The sequence below is a fragment of the Danio rerio genome, chromosome 1 (assembly GCF_052040795.2).
Source record: "Danio rerio strain M-AB ecotype USA chromosome 1, GRCz13ab, whole genome shotgun sequence".
NCBI classification, from domain to species: Eukaryota; Metazoa; Chordata; class Actinopteri; order Cypriniformes; family Danionidae; genus Danio; species Danio rerio.
Genome location: NC_141021.1, coordinates 23731085 through 23752270, shown reverse-complemented (window position 1 = coordinate 23752270; position 21186 = coordinate 23731085). Strand labels below are relative to the sequence as shown.

The window sequence follows — 21186 nt, the reverse complement described above, 5'->3', positions numbered from 1 at the left end:
AGGAGCGCTTAACAAAATGAAGCAAAATGTATATGCCTCACAGACATAATACAGGGCTCGAAATTGCGACCATTTTGGTCGCATATGCGCCCGAAAATTAATCTATGCGACCTAATAATATATTTTGGCGCATTAGTGCGACTGCAGATAATGGTTGTAACCTGTTTTGATTTTTTGTAAAAACGTGCTGAATCGCTCTTCCCTGCCGCTATATTGGTTCATATTAGCTGTCAATCACTCAAGGTATTCCGCTGTCAGATGACAGGGAAGGAGCTTTAATTACCACGAGAAATACAAACGGCTGAAGAATGAAAACTTAAAGCATGCAGGTTTGCAAACCCCACCTAAAGTTGAGGGCGCACATGAGAGCGATCATGACACGTGATGGATATCTGCCAGCTGAGATCAATCGAGTACGTGCTTTTCGGAGAAAGCGCCCGAATCTCGATGCGTTGCATTCACTGCGTGTTCAGCGCAAATGTCCGCTAAAAGTCAAATCTAATACTGTACATATCACCGCCAAAGAAGCTCGCCTTTACTAAGTTTACACTGAAACTGCGGCTTATCATAACAAACAGCGGTTTTGCGCCGGTGGTCACAGCAAGAATCCTGCTCAACCTGCTCATAAATTGGGTCGGCTGAATCGCCTGCTTTCCACTAACAGAAAAATTAAGATCAGCTCAGACTGAATCTTTAAATTGACACAAACTGAAACCAAAACTTTTAAAGAGTGATAAAAGTGAGACTTTACTTACTTTTTTTTTCGTCTATTCTTTTTTGAGGTGTATATTATTTTTTATTTATTTACTGATGACTGCTTTGCAGCTTTCAGCATTGAATTGAATTATTTATTAAATTGACATTCATATAAAACAGCACAAAATAAATATTTCTTACTGCAATGCTTCATTTTTGTTTGATGCAAACTATACATTTATTTTTCATAAAGTAACAGACTTTTTATAGCAGATATTCATGCACGTTCAAGGCAGTTCATTGTTACTATTATTGTCATTTTCATTATCATTAATATTCTATAATTATTAGACATTCATTTTGGAATTATTGCACACAAATATCAAGTCATCACAGCATTAGTTAGATAGTTGTTTCTGGTTTTTGTTAGTCCTATTGATGTTGTTTTAAAATACAATAAATACCTTAAAAAACTATTTGCAGCGGTGCTCATTCATTTTGGTGGGTGCTTCTAAATTTTTTTTTGGTGCTCCTAAATATTTGAAGTTGGGAGCACCGGTGCTACCAAGTAAAAAAATTAATTTCGAGCCCTGTAATAAATATATTTATAGAAAGCTTTAAATTATTAATTAACGTAATAAAACAAATCGAAAACAAAAAAACTCCTTCATGTAATCCGTAAAGATGAATTTCTCTCTAAAGGCGAGTCCAAGAGGAGATTGCCAGTCAGGATCTTTGCGACACTGACTCAGAATAAGTTTATTAATAAATAATTAAGTTATGTCCTTACTCTTTCCTCGACACATTCATTGTTATTTGTTTTTGCCGGTGCTTGGGGCGAGTTTTAGCTTATTGTGTGCGCTTGAACGCGGATTCACAGTAGCAGTTTTAACATGGAGTGACACGACATCTGACGTACAGATGACACTGGCACATGACTGAGTGTAGTGACACTTCCGGTGGCACGTCCGGTTTTCCACTGTCATGTGTCACTCGCTAGTGGCATGTGTAGTGACCTGTGTCACTCAGAGTGTCGCGCTGCATGCCACTGCAGTGACATCGACACCTGGCGAAGCTTATGACATCAATAAACACGAGCAAAACCATATTTAATCATTACGCGACTTTTAACCTAATTTATCGCGTCGCAAGTTAGTTTATTTGCTGAGCTACTCCACGATGTTTTAATTTAAACGCATTAATTTTATGTATTCGTCGTCATACTTCTGTTCGTAATATAGTCATTTGACAGTACATGTCAGTCAAATTTATGGTGGCATGCTTATGTATGGGAGGGGTTACACTTATCTGTTGTACTGTATATTATTGCATCCTGGCAGTACATCCTTTGTACACTACAATATGGACTTCTCTATGTTTTTAATTCATTCATTTATTTTATTATTTAACTTATTTTCATTTTAAGGTATTTTAAATAATATCCTTTAAAAAGTTATAATAAAATGCATGTTGAAAACTCATAACATATATGCATGTAAGATAACAGGTGTCATTTGCCTAATGATTTTTAAATATTAAAGCAAAGAGACTTATAAGATTAATGTGCTTATAACGTGCTTATACTGACACCTACTGGCACATGTCACAAGATCACTGACACTGGCATGTGTCACTGACATTACTGGCATGTGTCTAAAAAGAGCCACTTGACAATAATGATGATCAGGGTTACACATAGGCTGTTAATATATTTGGGCCCAGGGGCCCACAAGTTATGTGTTAAAAGTGCGTTGCATACATAATACCCCCACCCCTACTCACCTCAGGGGCAAGGAAAAAAAGTTCAGGCTCAGGAATTTTTTCCACTATCAGCCCTGCGTACTGAATAGCGGTGTTGTCGCGCGCGTACTGAATAGCGGTGTTGTCAGCACACTGTTCAGATTGATGCAGACATGAGACCTCTATCTCACTCATGGTTTGTCCTCTTAAAGAGCCCATATTATACATGAAATAGGGTCATATCTTGGTTGTAAGGGTCTCCAACAACAGTTTAATATGCATGCAAGGTCAAAAAACACTTTCATGGTCTTATAATCTGCATTTATTTTTACCTAATTATCCTAGCGACTCCTGTATGAATCGTCCAGTGATTCATTTGTTCCCAAACCCCTCCTTAGCACGAAGCTAATCTGCGCTGATTGGACCAATGACAGTCTGTTGCGATTGGTCGACTGCCTTCAGTCAGAGAGTGAAATGCAGAACAGCTAATCAGCAATATAAAAGTAATCACAGTTCATACACGCTCGATAGTGTAGGCGTGGATTTTAGCTGCCAGTGGGTCAATGTAAATACAGACGATGGACTTGAAAATACAGACGACTAACTATTTTATTGAGCAAAAACTCCAAAAACAGTTGAGGAGATCTCCTAGCTTCTCACTCTGCTCTTTTCACAGACACACACACACACATATTGCACACACACACACACACACGCACTTAACCCTGCTCGACAACGCGCGCGCGCACACACACACACACACACAAAAACACACACCTCCGAACGACAGCTCGCGCACACGCACACACAGACAGACAAACTACTCCTCGTCCACGGAGCTCCGTTAACAAAGCAGCACGCGTCGCGTTTTTAACGTGACTTTGCACGCGATAAGAGAATATAGCCAGTTAACCTGATACAGTACACGCGGTTACAAGTAACAAATCACAACTAAATACATTTGCAAGCTAGAGTCAACGAGGGAACTTTAATCGCACATACTTACACTTGAGAAATGGAGGAAGAAAAATCCATCCTGACGTCCATCAGTAAGTTACTCTTTACTGATCCTTCCTTTAACAAACGCTGATGAAGTATTCTTTGTAACATGTAGTTTCCAGAAGTTTCCAGTAGTTTCCAACTGCTTGGCTATAATGCTGAGGTTTCATTTTTGGGTAGAGACTCAATATATCCATCTGCAGTGTGACTTCAATCGACCGGCATGTTTGTGTGTGTGTGTGTGTGTCTGGGTTTCTGCGTCAAAGGGCGGGACCTCAGGTTTGAAATCTCCCGGGTTTGCGCGTTTCGAACTTGGTTTCGTTCGTACGTCATGGCGAAACACCTAATGAATCGGTATCAAGGCGACTCGTTTGAAGCACTATGAGTCGACTCTTTTATAGATGAATCAACAGTTTTAAACACTGTACACTAACAGATTTAAGCCTTAGCTGGATACTTCACTTCACTTAGAGCTGTGTTACACACTACATGGAGGGGAATTTTCAAAAACCCATAATATGGGCTCTTTAAGTGGGGGAAAGACAATGCACAACGTTACCCACTGCTGTCAACCTGGGCCAAGTCATATCTCTCTTGTCCCAGAAACCTCAGTGCCAAATGAGAGGGTTTTTTCTGTTGCAGGGGACATTGTAAATACCCAGAGATGCCAGCTTTTACCAGATTATATTTATATGATAATTTTCCTTTAAACCCATCTCTATCTAAGTGAGTGAGGGATTAAATGTTGAATGTGATAAGTTTTCAACAATACTAAATTGAAACTTTATTTTTTTACATGGTTTAATATTTTTTTGTTATTAAAATTGAAGTTCCTGTTTCAAAGCTTACAGATAGATGGCTAATTTGTATGTCATTGACACTTTTGGCACTTTTTTGGAGTATTTTCATAAGTTTTGTTTTTTCCTGTAAATGATTCAATAAATACTGTACCGTGACATTCATACCGAGGTATTACCGAACCGTGAAATTCTGATACCATTACATCCCTAGTATATACTGAATAGAAGTCATTTAAATTTCAAAAATGATTGAATATAAAATTTCATCTAGATGTCTTATTTTTCATTGTCTTAAACAGGGGTGCTCAACCCTGTTCCTGGACATCGACCTTTCTGCAGAGTTTAGCTCCAACCCTGATCAAATGCAACTAAACAAACTAAATAGTATCTGAAGGAGTACTTGGTAATTAAAGACAGGTGTGTTTGATCAAGGTTGCAGGTGAGCTCTGCAGAAAGGTAGATCTCCAGGAACAGGGTTGAGCACCCCTGATCTAAATGCTCAAAAATGCTGTTTCCGAGGCGAGGTTGGATGTAGTTCAGAAATAGATTCATTAGGATCAATGCGTAAAGTAAATGTTTACTTCTCTCTGTAGACCAAACATGCTTAGTATCCCACACATTTTAATAAATTATTTATTTTGGTTACTTTTACATATATATATGGGTAAGCAAGTATTTAATAAATAAAATTATTTTAAACCACTTGACTTAACCAAATGACTCTATTACCCTAGCTGCTGGGAAAAAAACATGTAAAATAACAGATTTTTAATTTTTTTACAGTGTAAGTGAACATACTACCTTAATGTCCGACAAAGACTGCACAAGAGCTAATTTGATGGCACATGTTCTGTCCTGTCTACATCTCTGACGAAATGCTTCGACATCAGTGAGTAATAAATCTTCATATCATCATGCATTCAGGATTTATGTAAGCCTATCTTTAATGTTAGTTTGTAATCAGCAGTGACTGTTTTAAAAAAATTGGTATTTAAATTATTCTTAACGTTTTACTGATGCTGTGCACGGTAACGTCATGATGATTTAATTTGAGGAAATGTCACTAGTGAGGTGTAATAATATTTATTTGTCTCACTGACATGCCATCACTGCATATTGAAATACAGTAATACGAATTGACCGAAAAATATTATCACAAACATTTTATGAAGTAGACTGCTTGACTACTCTTCAGTTCTCTGCTCAACTTTGACACATTTGATTGTGTTGCTGCGCCTTTCGGCAGATTATGCCAAAAGTGAATGTTTAGTAATTACTTTGTTTAATGCGAACCAAATGTCAGTAACTTATCATTAGCATTATTTTCAAAAATGGCTTTCATGTTCTCTAACGTAATCTTGTCTGTAAATTAGAAGTAGATTTTCACATGTTAAAAGCCTAAAAGTACTTGATTAACATTAGTCACGTTAAATTAGATTATTTTATTTATTTATTTTAAATATGTAGCCTCTTAAGGTCAGAATTAACTGTGTTCACCCCTCTTAAATTCGTGGAAGTGCTAGTGTGGTCATGGAATCAGATATTCAAGCTATACAGAGTCAGACATTAAGTTAAGATAAGACTTTATTTTTTACATACCTGTGTGGACACTTGACTAGTGTTGACTTGACTGATCTTTTCCCCATTAAGGTTAGTGTAATTGTAAATAGACAACAATCTGTATTTTGTCGACAAAAACGATAAAAAAGTGTTTTATATATAAAACAGCAGTGCGGTGTTTGGTTTCTGAATGAATGAAATAATTTGAGGTATGATAAGTTTTTACTCCAGTGATTGATTTTGCCTGTCATTTTTGCAGGATCATCAGAAGTGCTCCTGCCCTTTTTCACTGTCCCTTTTCCACAACATAATTTGGCCTTCATCATTTCGTGTCTTGTAGCAGTATTTTCATCTGTTTTTAAAATTGTAATACTTTTTGATACATTAATTGTTGACTAATTTTAATAATCAATTGTTCATTAATTGTCATTAGTGTTCTGTTGCTTTGATATATTGAATAATTGCTACTGTTTCAGTGGGGTTTACACAATAAACTTTTATTGTGAAGTTAAAGTTTCAGTTTCTTTATTTTTCTTGTATTTCTTGAACAGTTTAAATAACATTTGTGCAATTTTTGAACCTTTTTTTGCTCATTATAAAGTAGCACTATTAAATACAATAAAATACCATTTAATAACTGTAAAATACTATACAGTAATAATGAAAGTAACATTAAAATACCGTAGTTCTGCATGGTAAAAATGTACATTAAAATACTGTTTTCAGTTTTGCAGTACAGTATGTGTATCACTACTGTAATTGGTGTTACAGTATAAAAAGAAAACAGTAAAATGATGTATTACATTTCACAGTAAATGTAATACTAAAGTAATTAGTATTACAGTAATGTTACTGTTTTATGAAATACAGCAGCTACTGGATAATTGTTGCCAGTAACTTACTGTTAATTTAACAAGAAATCGTTTACAGTGTACGATTTTGGATTTGCCTACACATACCTGTTTACACCTGATTTGACCATTGCTTGCCTGACGCTGAATAAACCTGCATATTGGATCTTACCTCCAGTTGTCTCTGTCACTCCCTCCCCGGTTGTAACAGTGTGTGTGTGTGTGTGTGTGCATGTGTGTGTGTGTGTGAAGCTGCGTCTTAAGGTGACAGAGTGCATAGGGCCCTGGTAATTTAGGGGCCCAGCGGCAGGTTACACTTTTTTATTTTCCTGTTTCATCTTCTTATCCTTCTCCTTTTACTTCTCCTCCTCATCTTCATCCTGCTGCTGATTATTATTATCTTTTTCAGTTTATTTACAACACCAAGAGTTCATTTTAATCAGATATTTGAACAGATGAACAAAACAGACGGGGACAAAAGAATTTGAATGCATCTTTTATTGTTTTTCTCCACCTCCTCCATCATCCTCTCATTCTCCTCCTCTTATTTCTCTTTCTCATCATTCTCCTGCTCACCCTGCTGCTGATTTTCCTCTTTCTGTTTCTCTTCTTCACCTCCTCCTCATCCTTTATCTCCACTTTCAAGTCCATCATCTCAATGTCCTCCTCATTCTCCTCACTTTCCTTCTCTTCTTTTATCCTGCTCATCTCCTTCTCCTCTTTCCTCCTGCTCCTTCTCTCCTTTTTCTCCTCTTTCATCCTTCTCTTTCTCTTTTTCCTTCCATCCTCCTCAATCTTGTCCACCTCCTTCTCCATCATTGTCTCATGTATTTCTTCCTCTTTTATCTTTCTCTCTTTCCCTCCGTCCTCCTCTTTAATCTTTTCCTCCTCTTTCTCCATCACTGGCTCCTCCACCTTTTCCACTTTCTTCCTTCTCCTTCTCTTTTTCTTGTCTTTCACCTCCTCCTCCATAATCCTGTCCTCCTTTTCCTCCTTTTGATCTCCGCAGGATAAGTTAGTGTGTGTCAGTGTGATTTCTCCTTTACTGACGTCCATGTCGTCCTCCACAGAGCGTATTTCATGAATGATGACAGAATTCACATCCAGACAGACCTCAAACGTGGAGCAGCACAGAGAGTCATCTGTTACAGGAGAAATGAAGTGGATACACATTTTACACTCTCATTTTCAAGATGTCTGTGTGAAGAATACAATGTGTTAATAGCATTATAGACTGATGTGTTTATTTACCATCAGTGCCTTTGTCTGGAGAGTTTGGGAGCTCTTTCTGCTCTTCCTCCTCTTCATCCTCCATCTCCTCTTTGTTGGACGTGAGGCAAGAGATCTTCATGTGTTTTCTGCACGCTCTGAAGAACGACGCCAGCCGGCTCTTTTTCTTCCTTTTATCTTTCAGCTCATCTGTAAAAAGAAACAATTGTAGTACACACTTTTCCACAGTCATTTGAGAGGAAATACAAAGAAAAACAATATTTAAAGATGTACCTTGGATTTACAACATTTATTTTTAAGTTAAGTGCTTGTAAACAATTTATTTGGGCTGAATTTAAACAAACAAATTAGGTTGAATATTACTAAATTTGATTTGTTTGCTTAAATTTAACATATAAATTGTTTGCAACAACTTATATGAAGCTCTCAAATTTAATCTAAGATATATTCATCTGTGTCCAGAAGATAAAGGGAGGTCTCATGGTGTTGGAACTACAAGAGGTTGAGCAATTAATAACAGAATTGTAATATTTTGGGTGAATTAATCCTCAAACTGTATAGAATGTGGTTTAAATAATCTCATATCAGGGAAACCCCTTTACAATGTAGGCCTAAATACCACTCACCATTGGAGCTGTCAGGTGTTTGACTGGACTGCACATTTTTCGGGTGAGCTCTGAGGAAAGAGGGCAGTTTGAAGAAGCTCTTTTTCCTCGGCTTCACCACTGGTTCCTCCATTCTCGATTGGTCGTCCTCCAGTTGGAAACACATTGTTGACGGTGTGTCACTGGGATATTTCTGGTCCGCAGTCATAGCGATGGCAATCTCGGTCTTACACCGTGGATTGTCAAAAAACTTCGGGGTATGTAGCTCGGACATCAGCAAATCACCAATAGCCTCGCTAGTTTGAAAAGCCATGAATAGCTTAAGTTTTTCACAAGGAAAGATGTTTAGTCGATGTCAGCAACTGCTACAACCTCCAAGCCACTATTGCAAACTGAGTTTTCAGAGTGCTGCACGGCTCTACGTACAGCTCAGAACGCGTTCTAAATGATGATTCTAAACGGTAACTATGGCAACGGGACAATTCTCTGAGATGTTTTCTTTCTATGAGAAATGACTGAGGATGAATTAAAAGTACATTAATACACATCTCAGCTGGATAACCTCCTTTATAAGCAAGCAAAGCTGTTTTATTTGTGAGTTTTAAATAATAATAGTAATTGATATATTTGATGGCAGAGGACTCAAAAAAAAAGTTTTGTAAAACTCAAACAACAAAACTCCCTTCATAAATACATTTTAAATAACGTATTACAAAAATACAGAACTGCAATACTTTTGTAGGCTACTACACTTTCAGAAAAAAGGCAGGAGAGGGACATTTGTACCTAAAAGGTCCCTATTAATACATCAAGGGTACATATTAGTACCTGAAAAACACAAAAGTCTACCTCTTAAAATGTTTAGGTACAAATAAAAGCTTTTGAGGTGTCATTATGGACCCTTTATAGTGCAAATTCGAAAAGATCCACCCCAGTGACAGCTCTTGTACCTTTATTTCTGCATACTGCACAATCAGGGGCGGGCTTAACCAATAAGCAAGGTAAACAACCGCTTAGGGCCCCGGGAAATAGGGAGCCTCGGCCAATGCCAAGAAGCCTATATTAATAATCCTAAAGCTAGTTAATAATGTTCCTATTATATTAATAGAAACATTAACTATTAACGTTATTACTTCTTTTCTAAACCGGGGCCAATATGAAAAGTGAAACGTTCCTTCCTTACTGGACATGCAAATATTAAAATCTAATCACAAATCACGGCTAATGAACTGTACATAATTTGTGAGCTTGTTTTTTTTTATTTGTGAATTTAAGCAGTTGCTCGTGTGACTCTGTGGGAGATCTTATGCCTGATTAAATCTAAAGACAGCATTGGAATATAATTATTTAAACATTTAAAAAATAATTAAAGATAATCAAATTTAATAAAACTATCAAAACTTAAAAGGTTATGTTTACATATAACTTCACAATGATACCATTGCATTTAAGGTCATAATTTAAATTGCTTGTTTATATATTGAGTCAATAGGTTTCAATGTAGTTAAAGAGGCTTGTGACCATGAGGCAATGCAATATGTCAAGTGAGAGAATATCATTGTGTGCATGTATAATTTTGCAGTTTGATATTTAAAAAATCTTCTGATAAAACAAAAAACAGTTTTGACTGTTGGCTTGACCTTCTTACACATATTTTAAACATGAATATGACATTTTAAATCAATGTCTAAAGTTATGCCAAGAAACTTAAATTCATTCACTTCTTCAATAACTTAATTTTTAATCAGCACCACAAATTTATATAACATAGAATCTGTTTTCTTGACATTTAACGTTAAATGAGGCAGCTCAAGCCATTTTGAAATATGGTGTAAAGCCTGAGTCAGTTGCTCACCTGCCCAGCAAGGTGTTTTAGCAGACATATAGATGTCTAGGTCATCTGAATAAAACTGGCAGTTAACCCCTGGGCCGCAATCTGAAAGATCATTTATGTACACTGTAAACAACAATGGGCCAAGAACAGACCCTTGAGGTACTGCCATATTGTTAGAACCCACAGATGACTTCACCCCACTGACCCTTACATATTGCTGTCTCCAAGTCACACCCAAACAAATAATAAACCACTGTAAGGCCTCTGCTGACTATTTAGCAGACGCATTCATCCAGAATAAGAAATTAAACAAAAAATATGAGTCAAATATACAAAGGTGCCATATTATTAATTAATTTATTTATTTATTAAAATAAAACTAAGAACAAACCAATAGACAGATTTAAAATTGGATGGGCTAGAGTAAGAGAGTCAAGAATTTATAAAAACGTCTGCCTCATTTCTGCCTCTGGGATGGCTACACCTGCAGTTAAGTGACACATATACGTCACATATATGTCAAGAGTGCAGACATTTTTTTTTGGCAAATGTCAGTGCATTGTATTTGATGTGAGTGGCTACTGGCAGCTAGTAAGTATTGATGAACATATGTGTGACATGCACTCTTCTTTGCTTATTAAAGACCACTCTCGCTATACATTTGCAGAGGTTTGAGAGTGTTGGTTAGGTAATTGCTTTTGTAGGAACATCAGGTTGGAATGAAAGCTATAGTTAAGTGTCATCAGCAAACCAGCGATAGGAAAAAGCATGTTTCCGAATGACAGATTCAACTGATGCCATGTAGATGGGGATGTGAAGCGGTGCAAGAAATGAGCCTTGAGCCATCCCAGTAGCTAGATGTTATTACTTGAAATCGTCACCCTTCCAAGACATCCTGAATGACCTACCTGAGTGGTAAGCTTTGAACCAATGTAATGCGGTTCCTGAGATGAGAATTTGGTGGTTGACCATGTCAATAGCTGTGGGTAAATCCAGCAAGATGATTACTGAGGATTTTGCAGTCACAGTTGAATCTCCTCTTTTGGAGCCAGACTGGTTGCTGTCGTGCAGGTTGTAAGAAACACTGAGATTTGATGGAAGTTCAAATCAGTTTTATTGTGAAATGCTATTGGCTCACATTGTTTGTGACATACTGTATAATGCAAATTTTGGATTAGCTATAATGTCAGATTCATAATTTAAATTAAATTGTATTGATGAAGCTGGAACATTTACGACAATTAAAAACCTTAAGTTTCATTCTTTTCCAAATATAAGGTTATTGTGTGGCTTTAGAAGTGTCGAATTGGAAGTTATTTGTGATGCTTCTAGCAATGTTTGTAGTTAGTTATTAATGTACATTACATAACAACAGTCTTGTCGTCTATCCAAGTTTTAGAAACAACAACTAATAACTTGACATCTAGTTGATCATTTGGTATTAGAAGTGGGTTATATTAAAGGTAAATGTCTCTAGATTATGCTTATTTTACCAAAATAAAATATGATCATGCCTTAATTTTTAATTATCATTTTAGGACAGTAAGGTCTGACTTTGCATGGTGCAGTGGAAAAAGAATTAATATTGTGTATGACTCCCATGAGCTTTGAGGACTGAATCCATACATCTCTGCAATGACTCAAATAACTTATTAATAAAGTCATCTGGAATGGAAAAGAAAGCATTCTTGCAGGACTACCAGAGTTCATCAAGATTATTTAGATTCAAATTGAATGTCTCTTTCTTCATCTTACCCCAGAAATGATCAATAATGTTCATTTCTGGTGACTGGGCTGGCCAATCCTGGAGCACCTTGGTCTTCTTTGCTTCCAGGAACTTTGATGTGAAGGCTAAATAATTTGCCCTCTCCTGTGGTTTGTAATGTAATGGGCAGCACAAATTTCTTGATACCTCAGGCTGTTGATGTTGGCAGATCTCTCACACGCCCACATACTGAATGTAACCCCAAACCATGATTTTTCTCCCACCAAACTTGACTAATTTATGTGGGAATATTTGGTCCATCTGTGGGTTCCAATGGGTCTTCTGCAGTATTTGTGATGATTAGGTTGCAGTTCAGCAAAAGATTCATTAGAAAAAACTACCTTCTGCCACTTTTCCAAATTATCAACTAGAAATCAAGTTATTATTTGTTGCTTTACAACTGGGATCGACGACAATACTTTTATCAAGTAGTGAATTTAATTTAATTTAAATAAAAAGTCAACCCATAATCTTAAACTGATGCAAATAATTGAATCTGTTTGGATCTGAAGCGTAAGGCAAACAACTGAAAGTACTGGAGAACACCTGAAACCAGTGGCTATTAGAACATGATGTCAAGAAGGCTTGACAGAGTGTCTGAAGATAAACAGACTTTTCTGTTTTCTCTTTTCTCTGAGTAGAAAAAAAATCACCCTTTAATCTCCAGCTACATATGAATTATGACTTAAATTGTGGTGTTTGACACTAAAGAGAACAATGACACAAGAAAAATGTGATTTAGCATATTAGGTTATATGGAGTACTTGATCATTTTACAACCCAGGCTCATTCTGATTATATTCTGATTTCCATACAGTATATACATATTTGGAGAGGGCCAATGACGACCCAAGAGTGTTTTTTTTTTCTTTCTTAAATTTGCTAGAGGCCACTGTGTACGCTTTTTCAGATCTCACATTTCTTTTGCGAGTGACTGACATACTGACTGACTCACCAACCGACCAAGCAAACCCCCATTTCCAAGAATAATTGTTAAGTAAATTCCTCATAGTTTTTTCTTTGGCATGTCAAATAAAAAGCATGTAGGTTTGGAACAAAAGGATTAAATGATTAGATCATTAAAAATAGTATTTAGACTAGTCTTTTAAATCATAAAAATATCAGACAGCATCCTACAAATATTTCTGAGTAGACATAATCTTGCCATCACAGCTTTATTAGTAGTAAATTTGCATCTTAAAGCTGTCTCCATTTATTTTCTCCTCGCCCTCTACCTGCATGCTAACTGCATTTCCCCTCAGCTGTGTGTCAGCATTGACTGGAAGAGATGAACCACTAAAGTGCTGTCTCAGCTAGAGCTCTGGCCGGTCCTTCTCTGCGTTTCTCACTCTCTCTTGGTGAAAGCAACAGTCTTTTGTATTGCATAAATATTTTAAACCGAATAAAATTTTACAGACACAAAGTTTTCTCCCATGCCGTCTCTCCTGTCATTTAGTTCAATTTTTTGACAGGATAAATGATACCTGTTCAGGCTCAACAAGGAAATAACAGATTTATGGACAAATGAGAGAAGCTGAACTTCTGCTGTGTATTGTTCTGTCTGTGAACATGAAGACGAGCTTGGCAGAGGGTATTGGAGAGATCAGGTGCTGGATTTCCGTGCTGTTTGATGAGCTTTTCATGCTTAATTAGACTCACATTTCACACATCAGAATTCAGAACCTCTTTTTCTTAGCAGGTTTGATACTGGCGTGTGGTTTGTTTTGCCAGTGCCTATCAGAATAGGGCTCCCTTGTGGCCCAGCAGGGAAACACATGCAAACCTGCTCACTCTCATACACACACATACGCGTGCGCACACACACACACACACACATGCATGCAGTATAAAGGTGCAAGTGCGTAACAGGACCCCTGCTGGTCTCTGCTGATCTGTTCTGCTGAGAGTTTTAATTAGTTATGGGAGATTTACCCAGCATGCTCCTTTAAACACATGTCTCTGTGGCCTCTTCTTTTTTCTCAGCATTACTCTACTTTGCTTTGTTACCCACAAAGTGTTTATCCCATGTTCTTGTTTCTTTTTTGTAACTTTCATTATTGTACCAGATGCGTATTTCCAATCATTCATTGTTTTTTTTTTTGGCTTAGTCCCTTTATTTATCAGGGGTCGCCACAGCAGAATGAACTGCCAACTTATCTAGCATATGCTTTACGCAGCGGATGCCCTTCCAGCACTGGGAGGCATATTTCTGATCATTATGTTTATTGTAATAATGAATATTATTTGATTTGAGTTACATTCATTCACATTCTGATAAAAGCTGTATTGTTTTGATTCAGGCTGGATACAACATGAACACACCCAACTATTGGGTTAACATGAAATTTAACTTCAAATTGGGTTGAAGCAACTCAAATAGTTTTTAAATGTACAGTATTTTGTTTTATACACTGAGAATGGTGTACATTGAAATAAAAACATAGTATGAAGGTTATATAATGTAAACTAAATTTAATTTCACCTATAAAGCAGCACAAATAAGGCCATAAGCTCAAGTTTAGCTCAATGTTGGTTTGATTTACAGGTTCAATGTTTCAATTCACCTATTTCGTCACCTTGGAGTTATAAGGCTCTATGCATGCATTCTAAATTATGTTTTTGCATTCCATATAGCTAACAATATGTGTGTAACAGTTTTCTTTCATGACCCTAAATGTACTCTAAATGTAAATTATCAAATTTCTCTTGAATTTGCAAATTGGGGTAAAACAAATAGGGGTAAATGTAGATAGAACCTTCTAATTCTAATAGTCATTTTCTGCTTGGAATTATAAGGTTCTATCAGGCAGAGAATTAATTGACGCAATACCTTTCCACAAATACAATCACAAAAAATAAAAATTGTTGTTGTAACAACAGTGGCGTAAAGAGTACTGAAAAATTATACTAAAATAAAAGTACCATTACTTGCCTAAAATATAGTGCAAGTAGACTCAAAGGGCTCTATTTTGATGATCCATGCGCAAAGTGCAAAGCGCAGGGCGCAAAAGCATTACTATTTGCTATTTTGAGGACATAAAAATCCACTTTGTGCCGTGGCAAATGGTCTAACTGGGTTGAACTTATTCTCTTAATGAGTTATAGGTGTGTTTTGAGAATTAACCAATCAGAGTCTCATCTCTCATTGCCTAAGAGCCAGTTGTGAGGTGCCATAGCGCATTTGCAATTTACATGGCAGACTTTGTAAGTGGAAAAACTGAACACTTAACTAGAGAGAAAACAGTTAAACAGAGCATCTACAGCACGAGAATGAGAGAAGAGCCTCCTCCTTCTTTATTTTTACTTTCACTCTTGTGGATAGGGAAACGTGTTGTAGGCACAGATATCCTTTAGCCTATACATAATTCATTCCATTTGTTAAGCGCAAATATTTGTTCCAAAACTTTCTAAATTCAGTTCTAATTTCCAGAAAATTAATAAATAAACAATAATAAGGAAGTGTGGTCAAAAAACTGAGTTATATCCAAATACACATGCTATGCCCCATATGGTCTAAAACCTGACAGGTGGACAAATCTATGCTTGTTTTTAATAAAACACATATAAATATGCATATAATAAATAATGCTGCTAATAAAAATAACACTATACAAAAGCAAATTGTTATGAATAAACTGAAAAAGCCCCCTGAAATGAAAAAGGCATGTAAGTATGGTTTTTATGTAGGCTAAAAAATAATATTTTTTGTAATATTTTATTATTTTAATTATTTTTCATTTGTAAAGATATTTGGGTATTGCTGTACATCCTGAGTGTAGTAAGCAATGTGTAAGCGAGGCGCACAACTAACGCGCTCTCCGCTGCACAATAGACCAGCTTTGTTCTGATCTATTGAACCGTCTATTGAAGTTCATCAATATAGCAACGCGCCAGCAATGCGCTTCAACACGCCTCATTTTTTACACCAGAACGTCTATGGGCGCACATATGAGCGCAAATGCATTTGTTATTTAAACAGCATAGCGGAAAACGTCAAAACGACTCTTGCGCCGAGCTGAAACTAGCAAACAACAATTGCATCACACCTTGCGCAGCATTGCGCCGGGTGTATGATATAGGGCCCAAAATATCTGTTGTATATATTACTCGAATTATAAGTAAAAAGTAGTTCTTTCAAAAGTACTCAAGTGAGTATTATGCTGTAAAAAGCTGATGCATTTACATGTATTTTGTGGTTGTCTTTAAAGTAACATTCTATACTGAATTTAGCTATTGCCCAGCAGGCACATAACATCATAAGATGTTAATATTAGGTTAGATTTAGGTTGTGATGTCAGGTGTCTAAAATTGAATGTCCAGTCTGCGTCTAAGGACAGTGTTACTTTGATCTCTAATAATGACGTCAAATGAAGTTGATATTTGGTTGATTTTACCTTGTGCTAGAAACTGACCAAAATCCAACACTGAACCAAGATAAAAGCAACTTAAATCAGCGTAAATCAACGTTAATCAACTTAAAGCAATGTTGTATTGACGTCAAATAGGGACATTTATACATCAGGTATAGCAACCAAAATCCAACATAGACGTCATAGTGTTAACGTCTACACAACGTCAAGCTGTAACATGATTAGACAGTGATATTTGGTTGATTTTTAGGTTGGCCGTTAGACATTGATTTCGGCCTGACGTTGGGTTCTGATGTCAACCCAATTTTCATTTCTAAAATGAAGGTAAACATCCGTCTTCTTCTCATCAGTGACGTGCATCTAAACAGTCTCTGGGTCAACGCCAGTAAAGATTTTGGACATCTTCTTGGACACTTTTAATGCTTCCAAACAGTTTGTTGCAGTTATAAATCACCTATGTCTTAAGGTAGTTCTTTATGAGGCGATTTACCTTCTATGTGCAATTTGATTGCTGGAATCACATGACTGATTTTTCTAATCCCTATAAAGTAGTGACTGCATGTTGAAGGAAAGTAGTGGAGTGAAAGTACTGATGCTGCACTAAAAATGTACTCAAGGTAAAAGTTCACATTTTTAAAACTACTTAGCAAATTCTAATTTCTGAGAAAAACTACTCAATTACAGTAATTTGAGTATTTGTAACTTTGTTACTTTTGATGCTTGACAAAGTAACATTTTTGCTTTCTATAACATCTTAACCCCCCTCAATTATTACTTATATTTACTTTGTTAGTTTTTTTTGCTTGCTCTTTAATTTTCTTGTACCCCCAGCTGTCTGGTCCTGTTGTGTTGCTTGTGTCGCTTGCCTCCTGAGTCTTTGCTGGTTGTGGATCTCCATCTGTTTGCCACCCCTCTCCCAAACTGGTTTTGCTAGCTACTTGTAGGCTAATTTTATGCAGCTGCCATTTTTAAAAGTGAAATCGAGGCTGTGGTGGGAAGAAACCTGGAAGATATTGTTGGGAGTTACATAGGAACATTGTGTACTTTGCTGTATATCTTATCAGCGAAGAGAAAATGACACAAATTTATGATTTCACCGCCTTCCGAGTGACCCGAAGGTCCGTTCCGAATGAATGGTGAAAATAAAAAGTGATATTAGAGCTCATTTTTAGCCAAGTTAAGGGAAACAGCTAAGGTTTTCTTTCCCAAACACATGTTTTAGATGCCATTTATCAAACTCGAGTTAATGAACTGATTCTTTCACTAGATTAGACTTGTCACGATGCTGAATTAAAAGAAAAAAACGACAATTTCCTGCTAACATTTAAGGCACTGTTGAAGGCTTTCTTAAACAGCGCTGATTTGCCATTGTGTTCACGTGCTCGGCATTAATGCTTGTGATTGGCCGAGAAGGTCATCAGTTCACCCACCGCTGTTTAAAGAGCACAAACACAGAAGAGCAATCTGCTTGATGACTCAAATGATCTTCATGGCTGCTTCGCGCTCCCGTATCTGTGTTTGCACTGGGTGAAGAGCGGTAAACTAAGAGCAAACACAGATACACGAAGATTATCACACAGTATAATTATCTCGATTGTTTTTTTCAATATTTCTGAACTTCCAGAGCTAAAATGCGTCATCAAAATAGGTTTGTATACTTACCTACCTTAACCACAAACAGCAGGCACTCTTCTCCAAACACAAGAAAGGTGCAGCGCATTTCTTATGGGGGAAAAATAACTTTTTCTATTTGCAGAAATTTTCATATTGATATCACTCTCGTTTCTCAAGAAGTGTGGATTATATTGTCTTTAATACATGGGTTTGAAACAGTGCTTCATATGCCAATGTTTTTTGTGATATTCTAGTTTTATAAAATAAAAAATACTTACACAACTTTGGATGAAAACAGATCCACCTTCTATGTGTTGGTATTTTAAAGTTTTGAACCAAAATCAGCTTAACAAAGAAGCAATAACATTATCATTTTTAATCAGATCAAGCCATTTCAGTTTTCAGTTTAGTTAAGTAATTGTTCAGGGTTCGTTAAATAAATTATGAAACAATGCTTATAGAGCTATAAACATAGAAGGCAATAGTCTCAGGTCAGGTCGCGCAGGTCAAGTTGGTGTACAATATATGCTCTGCTGACTTGTTGTTTACTACAGCAGCTACTTTTTTGTCTTGTGTAAAACATTTTCTCTTCATCACGTGTATTAATGCTAAATGCCATTTAAATTAAATCTATAATACTATCACACTCTGCTCTGATTATTTTATTAACCAGCAGGGCCTCATCTTAGCATGCTATCTTGTTTTCATATCTTTGTCCAGCTGGCAGGCTAATCTCTTATTTCATTACACGGATATTAAGTATTTCAGGCAGACCACATTAATGATAATACAAATCCTTACTGTGCCCTTTCTAAAGTTACAAGTCATAAACACTTTTAGGTCATTGAATGATAGATGAGCTTGAAAAACATATACAATAATAAAACACTATGTTTTTTTTTTGTTTGTTTTATCATACGTTTGAAGCTGTTGATGAACAACACAATGCCTTTAGTCTGTAGCAGTATGCATATTTTGTCAGTTCTCTGCATATTTTAATGCGGTTTGGGCTCTTCTAATTAGGTATGCATGATCACATTAACATAATCACAGTATTCTGCTTGCATTAGCTTCAACTTAATCAAAGAGCAGCTTTAATCACATTTCAAAGGTAGATTATATCTTTAAGATCTGAAAGGAAAATCACAAATCTGAAAGGAGGAGGTTTTAGTTTTATTCAGAGAAGGATGTCATCTCTGTTTTCAGTGTTAGGTAGGACAAAAATGTATTTAATTTGACAAGGAACTGGGTGGCACGGTGGCTCCTGGCCAATTCTGCCCACTGGCCTCTGTCCATCACGGCCTTCTAACCCTCCCCAAATCATAACTGGCTTCATCACTCTGTCTCTCCACCAATCAGCTGGTCTGTGGTCTGGCGCAAAATGGCTGCCGTCGTGTCATCAAGGTGGATGCTGTGCACTGGTGGTGGATGAGGAGATTCCCCCCTATGTGTAAAGAGCTTTGAGTGCCCAGAAAAGCGCTATATAAATGTAAGGAATTATTATTATTATTATTATTATTATTATGAATATTAGTGGTTAGCACTGTTGCCTCACATCAAGAAGGTTGCTGGTTCAAATTCTGGCTGAGCTAGTTGGCATTTTTGTGTGGAGTTTGCATGTTCTCCCCGTGTTGGTTTCCTCAAGGTGCTCTGGTTTCCCCCACAGTCTAAAGACAACCAGCATGCGTTACAGGTGCATTGGATAAACAAAAAATGGCCGTAGTGTATGTGTGTGAATTAGTGTATAGGTGTTTCACAGTACTGGGTAAAACATATGCTGGAATAATTGGCAGTTCATTCCGCTGTGGTGACTTCTGACAAAAAAGGGATTAAGCAAAAGGAAAATGAATGAATGAATAAATGGATGACAAGGAACCCAAATAGTCAAAGGTAAAGGAAAAATAAGTGTCTTAATGCCTCCGCCACTTAGACTGCAGCTATGCACAAGATGTTTGGCCAGTGGAGAAATGGTCGTGCCCATCTGAGCCTGGTTCTCTTAAGGTTTTTTTCTTCACTTTCGCCAATTGGTGAAGTTTTTTTCCTCGCTGCTGTTGCCACTAGCTTGCATGGTTTGGGATATGTAGGGCTGCGCATCAATGGATTTACTCTTCAGTGTTTGGACTCTCAGTAGAGATTATTAAACCACACTGAACTAAGCTAAACTGAACTTAAACTTTAAAATCTGAACTACACTATTTCAATTTACTCTGATCTTTTATGTGAAGCTGCTTTGACACAATCTACATTGTAAGAGCGCTTTAAAAATAAGGATGAATTGAATTGAATTATAACCTTGTTGGATGCCATTGATAAACGTGTGGATGATCAGTCTCACAGTTTTTTTTTTTTAGTTTTTAAAATGCATTTTAAAATTCATAATTTTCCTTCAGCTTAGTTCCTTTATTCATTAGAGCAGAACAGCAGAATGAACCGCCAACTTGTTCTTCCTCACATGACATTTAGATCATTTTGATTACATCATGGATTTTGACATGGAACTTGTGTTTATGTATTTATGGTTTGACCAGCAGGAGCTAACAGAAACATAACAGCAAAACGTTTACTCTTATAAACTGCTCCAGCCATGACCCCAAAGATGTGGGTTTCCTTAAAATAAATATATTTTGAACTATACTATTGCAGATAAGATATTACTGATGGACAAATTTTATGTTTCAACAAAAGCTCCACAGGAAACATGCTGATTTTAGACAAAAGTAGACTGAAAAGTTTTCAAAATAAAGTAAAATTGACATTATAGCCTACAGACAAGCATGTATCCTGTTGTGATAAAGGTCTTTGCATGTCTTTTTTGAACTTCAGTAATGTGAATAATAGAAATATACTCCATAGGTCTTAATTCAACATTGGTTATACTTTTAGCCAGATTAAGATGATAGAAAATCTCTTTTTAGATGACCTAGAGCAGGGGTTCCCAAACTTTTCAGCCCGCGACCCCAAAAATAATCATATCAGTGGCTCGCGACCCCCATTTTTCAAGGTGGTTGTACTGTAAATATGTAAACGTTGCAGACACAACTATAGGCAAATATAAACATGAGGTTATTGACAACACAAAAATGCAACAGTCTATTAGCCATATAATGTTTTTTAAAGTCATT

At 36.6% G+C, this 21186-nt stretch overlaps 3 protein-coding genes across 4 annotated transcripts in view; 2 read left to right on the top strand and 1 right to left on the bottom strand.

Moving 5' to 3' along the window:
- The window catches only part of chrnb3a (cholinergic receptor nicotinic beta 3 subunit a), a 49168-nt gene that overhangs the window by 5025 nt on the left and 22957 nt on the right, over nt 1-21186 (top strand). The gene's annotated exons all lie outside the window — the stretch shown is intronic.
- Nucleotides 160-21186, top strand: part of LOC147846815 (uncharacterized) — an 82572-nt gene continuing 61545 nt past the window's right edge. Inside the window, exon 1 of the mRNA XM_087237130.1 lies at nt 160-413. The gene's annotated coding sequence lies outside the window, so the exon portion shown is untranslated. The remainder of the gene's footprint in view (nt 414-21186) is intronic.
- Nucleotides 7130-11548, bottom strand: LOC108190615 (uncharacterized). Of its 2 annotated transcripts, none has more exons than XM_087237128.1 (3): nt 8503-11548; nt 7898-8065; nt 7130-7788 (listed from the first exon to the last, which is right to left on the bottom strand). In XM_087237128.1, the coding sequence occupies exons 1-3, from the start codon at nt 8792-8794 to the stop codon at nt 7169-7171; spliced, it is 1080 nt and encodes a 359-aa protein (XP_087093254.1). In that variant the 5' UTR covers nt 8795-11548; the 3' UTR covers nt 7130-7168. The 2 variants fall into 2 exon arrangements, with proteins under 2 accessions (XP_087093254.1, XP_087093255.1); XM_087237129.1 differs by having other exon boundaries at nt 8150-10497.